Source organism: Papio anubis, chromosome 8 (genome assembly GCF_008728515.1).
Source record: "Papio anubis isolate 15944 chromosome 8, Panubis1.0, whole genome shotgun sequence".
Classification (NCBI taxonomy): Eukaryota; Metazoa; Chordata; class Mammalia; order Primates; family Cercopithecidae; genus Papio; species Papio anubis.
In genome coordinates this window covers 98,037,558-98,047,710 of record NC_044983.1, presented here as the reverse complement: position 1 = coordinate 98,047,710, position 10,153 = coordinate 98,037,558, and the positions used below count along the sequence as shown (strand labels likewise).

General features: G+C 47.1%; 1 protein-coding gene across 1 annotated transcript; it reads left to right on the top strand.

Annotated features, from left to right (window-relative positions):
- The first annotated feature begins 198 nt into the window (after window positions 1-198).
- Window positions 199-7,661, top strand: KLF10 (Kruppel like factor 10). The gene is made up of 4 exons (XM_017962207.3): window positions 199-530; window positions 4,026-4,259; window positions 4,363-5,275; window positions 6,056-7,661. Exons 1-4 carry the CDS (start codon window positions 495-497, stop codon window positions 6,313-6,315), a joined length of 1,443 nt encoding a protein of 480 aa, XP_017817696.1. The 5' UTR covers window positions 199-494; the 3' UTR covers window positions 6,316-7,661.
- Window positions 7,662-10,153: the final 2,492 nt, after the last annotated feature.

Here is a 10,153-nt window from a genome sequence, read left to right as displayed (position 1 = left end):
CGTGGGGCCGGCCCTCCGCAGTGCCTGGGCGCGCTGCCGTCGCCGCGCCTCCCCGCCCGCTGCACCGCCTCTCTAGGCAGGGGCGGGGGACGAGGGGCGAGGAGTGGGCGAGGGGCGGGGGGCGTCACTGAATCAGGTGGCCTCTGGAGTTCCCCCGGGCAGGGCCGAGGGAACACGCTGCCGGGGATTGTGTACACGCTCCACTGACACCAGCTTCACGCTGCCGGGCAGTCGCTGATCACGCGTGGCCCCGCGAGCCCATTGGCCGGCGCCTCACACACCTTTGCCGCTGATTGGCCAGCCTCAGGCTCCGCCCCCGCCCCCGCCCGCAGCGCGGGGCAGGCTGAGCGGCTACCTGAATGGGGAGGGGGCAGACGGCGCTGAGCGCGGCGGCGGCGGGAGCGACGTCGAGTGTCTCCGGGCGCCCGTCTGTGGCCAAGCAGCCAGCAGCCTAGCAGCCAGTCAGCTTGCCGCCGGCGGCCAAGCAGCCAACCATGCTCAACTTCGGTGCCTCTCTCCAGCAGACTGCGGTAAGTCATTTGGGGATGCCCCTGTGCTTCCTCGCCTGGTCGTGTCTGGGGGGGTCAAAGGGGGCGCGAACCCCGAGCCCCTGACATCAGCCACGCCTGAGAATCGGGGCTGCAGCGGAGTCGTGGGGAAGGAAAGGGCTTCCTGCCTGCAGACTATGGGCATTAGTGAGGGCGTGTGTGTTGGGGAGGGGGTCGAAGCCGGGGGCTCGGATCTTGAGACGGGGACAGGGGTCTTGCTCTAGATGTACTGAGGAGGGGAAGGGGCAACTCCGCATGGAGACCCGAGAGGGCTGGTGAGGAGGAGGACGACTGTGGAGCGGGGGAGGAGTGAGGAGGGGGCTGCTGCCCTGCAGCGAGGTTGGGGTACGGCATGTAAGGGGAGTCGTGAGAGGGACAAGGGGGCTACCCTGCACCTGGCACCGAGGAGAGATGCCCGGTCTGGCTCAGGAACGCGAGCCAGGGTAGGAGTGGGCTGCTCGCAAGCACTCGGGAGGCGGGGTGTCCACAGGAGAGGCTAGTGGGCTACCCATCCTGGGGGTCTGAACCCACGCTTGGAAGACGGGGGCTGCTCAGCAGACAGCCGGCGGCTGGGGGAAGGGGCGCCTGGCGTCGGCGCAGGGGATGACACGAGGGCCCGCCGACCGCCCTGGGGGACGAGTTGCTCCTCCAGACGTCTGGAGGGGGACTCTTACCCCAGGGGCAGGTGGCCGCCTTCCGACGACCCCTTGGAAGAGGCGGGGAGCCGCCTCGGGGGCGGGAGGGTGGGAAGCGGGACTTAGCAGCTGGGGCGGGAAGGTGGGCGGGGGGAGCTGGGCCGCGAGACGCGGGGGCCGCGCGTCTGGAGCCGGGGCCTGTGGGGGCTGCACGTCTGGGAACCCGTGGAGACGCGCGGCGGGAGGGGCCTGGAGCTGCCGGAAGCCACGGGGAGGGGGCGCCGCGTCTGCAGGGAGAGACGGGGTGGTCTGAGGTCCCGTGGGCCGCGTGGGCGGGAAGTGCCGAGGGCTCGGCCGGGTTCCCGGGGGCTGCTGGCGGGAGGAGGGCGGCGGCCGGGTTTCCGCGGGGACCTGGCTCCTCCTCCCGCATCTGAGGCGGAGGCCGGGGGTGGGTCGGGAGCGGGTGCGCCCGGGGAGCTTCTCGTCCCCGAGTGACCCAGCCCCGGCCTCCGCCAGGGGCGGGAGCGAGGCCCGGCCCCGCTGTCGGTTCCTAAGGGAACGGCGGCTCGCGGGGAGCTGGAAGGGGCGGGCGCCTCCCGGAGCTTGGCGCCCGCAGCCCCGCCCCTCCCCGAGGGCCCGGCGCGCACGGCCGGGCGGTTGGCGGCGGCGCCCGCGGCCCCTCCCCCGGGTCGGGCGCGGGCGGGGGCCCGCAGGCTCAGGAAGTAGGGGAAAGGTGACGGCGCGGCAATTCCCAGTTCACGTTTCCTGCGCCTCCCGGAGCAGCCGCTGATCACGCTTTGTTCACATGCCTCGCCCCCTCCTCGCCCACGCCCCCGCCCCGGGCCGCACAGCCAATCCGGGCCCGGGCCGCCGAGCCGGCCGGCCAATGGCGGGGGCAGGGACGCGGGGACGTGCGAGCGGCGAGGAATGTTCCCAGTGACTCACCCGCTAGCCTCATTGAGGTTAGGGCGGCCCCATCCGTCGGTCCCGGCCAGCGAGGATCTCCCCCGCCGTCCGCCCCCGCCCCTCGTCTGCCTCCCCCGCCAGCTCCTCCGCCCGCGCTTCCCTTTCCTGCCTCGCGCCCCACTCCCTTTCCTCCCCTCCCTGTTTCCCTTCCTGTCTTTCCCAGCTCACGCTCTCCTTTCCTGCCGCCTGCCTTTCTTTTTTCCTTTCTTTGCATTGGCGTCTTGGGGCTGTTACACACACGCGCGCTGTCCATTGCAGCTTACATAAAGGCGGGCGCGATTATGCAATTGCATTGTTAGCGATATTTCAAGAGGAGAGCAATGGCTCGTTGTCAGGATTTCAACACGAAAGCATCATGCATTTTTGAAAAACTAGTATTGAGGATAGTCCCTTGCAACGTAAAGAATGGTTTTTTTTTTTTTTTTTTTGGTATTTTTACACAATCTCTGCTTTGACCAAACAAGTCTGAACAGTTGTTTTTTTTTTAATGAAAAATAGGAGAAATGGTGGGTAGTACCTTTTTTTATAGTGTAGTTCAAAGAAGTTTACTATAAAACATTAGGTAGGAAGTCTACACATAAGTGCAAAACGTGCTGTTATTTTGTCATCAAGCAGTTCTTTAAGGAATTAAAATATATTCTATTTGATTATGCTCACTCTTTAAAGTCGGTTTTCGCAAATTCCAAGTAGAATGTTACATTTTTTGATTATCCAGTTTTTAGTAATTTTGCATTAACTAAGTTGTAGTTATGCATGGCAAACCATTGTGTCAAATAGATTCAGTAAAAGGGAGCATAAATATGAATAGGTTGAAAGTTAATTAAAATAAGCGTTGGAATTTTTTTCTATGTATTTCACTTGATTTTTCTTCACCATAATCAAGTTACCAAATAACTTTAGATCTTAAATAGTACAATTTTAACTTGAAAGATACCCTGAGGATCCCTTATCTTTTGATTTTTATCCCAAAGTGCAAAGTGACTTTCCAAAGGTCAGACCCAGAGCAACAGGCCAGAGCTCTACTACATTTTGTCTTTATTAGAAGGTTTTGGCTTTCTTTTTGTCTATCAGGAATTTGTACCTCAAAAGACCTCATACCATACCTGTAATATTTTAAAAAGATAAAGTTTTCGCAGCACTCTCCCTTATTTTGTCCGACTCTAGTTGCAAGTAGCTACTCTGGAAAGTCTTTATAAAACACTTTTTTTTCTTCTTAGCCGAATACTTCTCTTTTTGGATCACAAATGCATTGATAATTTTCGTCTTAGTCCCCTTAATGGGACTAGGTGTGCCTCTCTCCCATGAAAGGATATCAATGTTAAAGTCTTAAGTGTTAGAGAAAGAATGAGGAAGATTTTATTGCCACTACTGTGAGGTTTGGGTTACCTACCTAACAAGTGTAGCTGAACTTCCTAAGTATCATAGTAGGTGTGAGAGGAAAATTATTTCTGATTTTAACTTGGAAAGTTGTGTGAGTTGTTAATAAAAAAAACAGTATTTGCTCATATCTCTGTGTGTCATTTGGATGACAAAAAATATGCTTATAGGCCGGGCGCGGTGGCTCAAGCCTGTAATCCCAGCACTTTGGGAGGCCGAGACGGGCGGATCACGAGGTCAGGAGATCAAGACCATCCTGGCTAACCCGGTGAAACCCCGTCTCTAGTAAAAAATACAAAAAAATAGCCGGGCGAGGTGGCGGGCGTCTGTAGTCCCAGCTACTCGGGAGGCTGAGGCAGGAGAATGGCGTAAACCCGGGAGGCAGAGCTTGCAGTGAGCCAAGATCCGGCCACTGCACTCCAGCCTGGGCGACAGAGCAAGACTCCGTTTCAAAAAAAAAAAAAAAATATGCTTATAAACTTTCCTCTTGTTTTTATAGGAAGAAAGAATGAAAATGATTTCTGAAAGGCCAAAAGAGAGTATGTATTCCTGGAACAAAACTGCAGAGAAAAGTGATTTTGAAGCTGTAGAAGCACTTATGTCAATGAGCTGCAGTTGGAAGTCTGACTTTAAGAAATACGTTGAAAACAGACCGGTTACACCAGTATCTGATTTGTCAGAGGAAGAGAATCTGCTTCCTGGAACACCTGATTTTCATACAATCCCAGCATTTGTAAGTATTATTGTTTTTAAGATAGACGTAAATTACAGAATTTCTTAAAATTTACATAATAAACTGTAGATTTCTCATGCTTATATATTTCCCTTTTCTTTAGTGTTTGACTCCACCTTACAGTCCTTCTGACTTTGAACCCTCTCAAGTGTCCAATCTGATGGCACCAGCGCCATCTACTGTACACTTCAAGTCACTCTCAGATACTGCCAGACCTCACATTGCTGCACCTTTCAAAGAGGAAGAAAAGAGCCCAGGATCTGCCCCCAAACTCCCCAAAGCTCAGGCAACAAGTGTGATTCGTCATACAGCTGATGCCCAGCTGTGTAACCACCAGTCCTGCCCAGTGAAAGCAGCCAGCATCCTCAACTATCAGGACAATTCTTTTAGAAGAAGAACCCACCTAACTGTTGAGGCTGCAAGAAAGAACATACCATGTGCCGCTGTGTCACCAAACAGATCCAAATGTGAGAGAAGCACAGTGGCAGATGTTGATGAGAAAGCAAGTGCTGCACTTTATGACTTTTCCGTGCCTTCCTCAGAGACGGTCATCTGCAGGTCTCAGCCAGCCCCCGTGTCCCCACAGCAGAAGTCAGTGTTGGTCTCTCCACCTGCAGTATCTGCAGGGGGAGTGCCACCTATGCCAGTCATCTGCCAGATGGTTCCCCTTCCTGCCAGCAACCCTGTTGTGACAACAGTCGTTCCCAGCACTCCTCCCAGCCAGCCACCAGCCGTTTGCCCCCCTGTTGTGTTCATGGGCACACAGGTCCCCAAAGGCGCCGTCATGTTTGTGGTACCCCAGCCCGTTGTGCAAAGTTCAAAGCCTCCAGTGGTGAGCCCGAATGGCACCAGACTCTCTCCCATTGCCCCTGCTCCTGGGTTTTCCCCTTCAGCAGCAAAAGTCACTCCTCAGATTGACTCATCAAGGATAAGAAGTCACATCTGTAGCCACCCAGGATGTGGCAAGACATACTTTAAAAGTTCCCATCTGAAGGCCCACACGAGGACGCACACAGGTACCAGCCACTTCTTACTTATGTCTTTAGTGTTTAAATGAAGAGGTTTTGGCTGTGATCACACATTTAAACCCAGGATGATAAGGAAGAACTTGCCTTAGCTAGTTTAGAGGATGGTATTTACCAGTGCAAGGTCCTCCAAAAGGCTTTATTGGAGGCCGCTCACGAGTGCCATAATCCCTGCACTTTAGGAGACCAAGGTGAGAGGATTGTTTGAGCACAGGAGTTCAAGAGCAGCCTGTGCAACATAGTGAGACCTCATCTCTACAAATAATTTAAAAATAAATAAGTGTATAAATAAAGACTTGATTTATGTGCTTTTGTTTCAGTCTCTCAAATGATGATTCTGTAGATGTCTGAGTAGTTACTTTAATAAGGTATCTTTAAAGCTTTTGAATCATAGTTGAAGTCAGGAAGTCTTTTCATTTTTGGAAGTCTTCATTTTTGGCTTTTTAAAGGGATGAGGTCTTGCTCTGTTGCCTAAACTGGTCTCAAACTTCTGGGCTCAAGCTATCCTCCTGCCCCAGCCTTCTGAGTAGTTGGGACTACAGATACATACCACCCCACTCGGCTGCCTTATTTCATGAGGAGAAGAGTTTTGTAAATGTGATCAAGTGACAAGTTGAAATTGGAGCAATACATATCTCGTATTCATTTGATGGTTTGATTTATTAGCTTTTATTATTTAAAATATATCTCCTCATATACTTTTAGATAGAATTGAACATATAATTTACCGCAATCTTATGCATAACAATGATTTGTATTTCTTTGTTTTAGGAGAAAAACCTTTCAGCTGTAGCTGGAAAGGTTGTGAAAGGAGGTTTGCCCGTTCTGATGAACTGTCCAGACACAGGCGAACCCACACGGGTGAGAAGAAATTTGCGTGCCCCATGTGTGACCGGCGGTTCATGAGGAGTGACCATTTGACCAAGCATGCACGGCGCCATCTATCAGCCAAGAAACTACCAAACTGGCAGATGGAAGTGAGCAAGTTAAACGACATTGCTCTACCTCCAACCCCTGCTCCCACACAGTGACAGACTGGAAAGTGAAGAGTCAGAACTAACTTTGGTCTCAGCGGGAGCCAGTGGTGATGTAAAAATGCTTCCACTGCAAGTCTGTGGCCCCACAACATGGGCTTAAAGCAGAAGCCCCATAGCCTGGTGCGAAGGCCCCTCCTGGGTTAGGTGACAAAAAGGGCTTCGGCCACAGGCAGGTCACAGAATGGCAGGTTTCATTTCTTATCACATAAGAGAGATGAGAAAGCTTTTATTCCTTTGAATATTTTTTTGAAGGTTTCAGATGAGGTCAACACAGGTAGCACAGATTTTGAATCTGTGTGCATATTTGTTACTTTACTTTTGCTGTTTATACTTGAGACCAACTTTTCAATGTGATTCTTCTAAAGCACTGGTTTCAAGAATATGGAGGCTGGAAATAAACATTACGGTACAGAGATGGAGATGTAAAATCAGTTTGTATTATTACAAATATTGTCATCTTTTTCTAGAGTTATCTTCTTTATTATTCCTAGTCTTTCCAGTCAACATCGTGGATGTAGTGATTAAATATATCTAGAACTGTCGTTTTTACACTATTGTGAATATTTGGAATTGAACGGCTGTATATTGCTAAGAGGGCCCAAAGAATTGGAATCCTCCTTAATTTAATTGCTTTGAAGCACAGCTACAATTTGTTTTTGTATTTTTGTTTTGAAAGTTTAACAAATGACTGTATCTAGGCATTTCATTATGCTTTGAACTTTAGTTTGCCTGCAGTTTCTTGTGTAGATTTGAAAATTGTATACCAATGTGTTTTCTGTAGACTCTAAGATACACTGCACTTTGTTTAGAAAAAAAATCTGAAGATGAAAATATATATTGTAAAGAAGGGATATTAAGAATCTTAGATAACTTCTTGAAAAAGATGGCTTATGTCATCAGTAAAGTACCTTTATGTTATGAGGATATAATGTGTGCTTTATGGAATTAGAAAATTAGTGACCATTATTCACAGGTGGACAAATGTTGTCCTGTTAATTTATAGGAGTTTTTTGGGGATGTGGAGGTAGTTGGGTAGAAAAATTATTATTAGAACATTCACTTTTGTTAACAGTATTTCTCTTTTATTCTGTTATATAGTGGATGATATACACAGTGGCAAAACAAAAGTAAATTGCTTAAAATATATAGTGAAAAATGTCACTATATCTTCCCATTTAACATTGTTTTTGTATATTGGGTGTGGATTTCTGACATCAAAACTCGGACCCTTGGAAAACAAAAGTTTTAATTAAAAAAATTCCTTGTGACTTACAATTTGCACAATATTTCTTTTGTTGTACTTTATATCTTGTTTACAATAAAGAATTTCCTTTGGTATATAGAATGGTCATTGCATTTCTTAAAAACCATTCTCAACTCTCACCTTGACATTGATCACTTCTATTATCCAAGGACTTAGCGTCTGAATTTCTCTAAGGATCTCATTCAAATTTAGAACTGTAGGAGTATGTCTTTAACATGAATTGATTTAGAGAGTATACAAAGTAAGGCCAAGTATCTATCTATCTGGTGAGGTAATATGTGAACCACCCAGTTCTAAAGAAACCACATTTAATTTTTAAACATTGTTTTTTATTTTTCAAGACACAGTTTCACTCTGTCACCCAGGCTGGAGTGCAAGTGGCATGATCTCAGCTCACTGCAACCTCTGCCTCCCAGGTTCAAGTGATTCTCCTGCCTCAGCCTCCAGAGTAGCTGGGATTACAGGCGTGCGCCACCACGCCTGGCTAATTTTTATGTTAGTAGAGACGGGGTATCGCCATGTTGACCAGGCTGGTCTCGAACTCCTGACCTCAAGTGATCTGCCCATCTTGGCCTCCCAAAGTGCTACTTTTTAAGCATTCTTGAATATTTTGGTGATTTGGGGTTGAAATACAGCCCCGACTCTCAATAAAATCTTGTTAAGTAGTATTCAAGTTGAAGGGAACACCACAGTGAATAATTACAAGCAATGAAACTGCTGTGGCAAATGAAAAGAAGGCTGACTTATTAAACAGTGAGTAAATTGCTCACCTCTAGAAGTTAACTCGGACAATTAAGTGATGCCTTAAATGCAATAAACATATTGGTACTTAAGCTGCATGAAAAGTAATCCACTTCTGAAAAGAAACACTTGTTAGTCACTCATCAGTAGAAAAAACTAAGGGCTGTAAATGCTACTTGGTGCATAGAGTATAATTTTGTAGATTACTATTTTAGCTTGCACTGAAATCCCCCTGTGGTCAGGAGAACATCTTCCACAATGCCCAACTTAACCAGTGACCTAGAGTCTGCCTTACTGTTGAACAAACACCATGGTAAGGGGCCGTGTACTGACTTGGCACTAGTTGTAGGACAAGTGTCTTGGGACATCTGTACACCTGTTGCTACTTTTCTTGGAAACTTAATACCACATGAGTATGACACAGCTGCTGGAGAGAGGCTTTGCCATTCTGGCCTCTTGTGTAGCTTTGGTGTTGGGCGCCTGGAAGATCCTCTTCCTTTAGAGCTTTTCATGGTGGCAGGTCTCCAGAAGTGGGAATGGAGGAAGACGGCTGAAATATTCTCTGCCTCCCCTAATGCCCAGTCCTTTGTAATCATGTGGCCAGTGAAACTGTGCCACCCGTTGGCTGTGTTCTTTGCAGTCCTAGTTAGTATCCGAGATCTTTCCTTAAGAATCTTGTAAATAGAGTTATTGTTTTTGAGTTGAATGTTGAAGCAGGATCTAATTTTTTTTTTTTTTTTTAGATGGAGTCTTACTCTGTTGCCCAGGCTGGAGTGCAGTGGCATGATCTCAGCTCTGTAACCTCCACCTCCTGGGTTCAAGTGATTATCCTGCCTCAGCCTTCCCGAGTAGCTGGGACTACAGGCGCCCAAAACTAATAAGTTAAACTTAGTACAATACTATTAAGTTTTCATAAGGATACTAAAATGGAGAAAAGTTGAAGCACAAACACCTTTTTACTAGCTTAATTTTTTACTAGCTTTTCTGCTTTTTTCTATTACAGGACCTAATCCAGGATCTCAAACTGCATTTAGCTGTCATGTCTCTGTAGCCTCCTCCAATCTGTAGTGGTTTGTGAGTCCTGTCACTTGAATATTACTTGTCAGTTACTTTGCAGAATATCTCTTAATGTGGGTTTGTCTGATGTTTATTCATGATTAGATTGAGGCTATGGGGTATGTGGGAAAGATGCCCCAGAGTGATAATGCCCTTCTCAACACATCTTACCTACGAACACATGGTGTCCATATGCATTACTAGTGATGCTAACCTCACTCACTTTGGCTAGGGTAATATCTGCTGGAATTTTCCACTGTAAATTTACCATGTTTCTCTTTATAATTATTAAATATGCAGAGAGACATACTTTAAGACTATGCAAATAACCTGTTTCTGCTTACACTTTTCCCCATTTATTTTAGTATCCTTAAGGAAATCTTGCCTGGGGCAATTATTACTGTGATATGCTAATTCCCTCATTATATATTAAGTTGGAATTCTGTAAGAGTTGTTTCTTCTCCATTTATTCAGTTTTTTTAAATGTCAGCATGGACTTGAATATTTATCTCATTCTTTGAGTTCTAACAGTATACTTAATTATTCTGTGACTCAGTTGTTCCATCTTCAGCCCTTATTAGCTCTTTCAGTATTCAACCATTTTTAATAACTGAAGATGAAAATTTTATATGGTTCAACCTATCATTTCTCACTGGAACGAGACCTGTTTGGTATTAGTAACTACTTTTTAAAAGTGTTTTCTTTTTTTTTTTTTTTTTTTTTTTTTTTTTTTTTTTGAGACGGAGTTTCGCTCTGTCGCCCAGGCTGGAG

Bases quoted from the DNA above. Each gene is read 5' to 3' on its own strand.
- KLF10 (XM_017962207.3), top strand. From the start codon at position 495: ATGCTCAACTTCGGTGCCTCTCTCCAGCAGACTGCG. The intron at 531-4,025 runs GTAAGTCATTTG...TTGTTTTTATAG, and splicing joins CCTCTCTCCAGCAGACTGCG to GAAGAAAGAATGAAAATGAT. The intron at 5,276-6,055 runs GTACCAGCCACT...TCTTTGTTTTAG, and splicing joins CCACACGAGGACGCACACAG to GAGAAAAACCTTTCAGCTGT.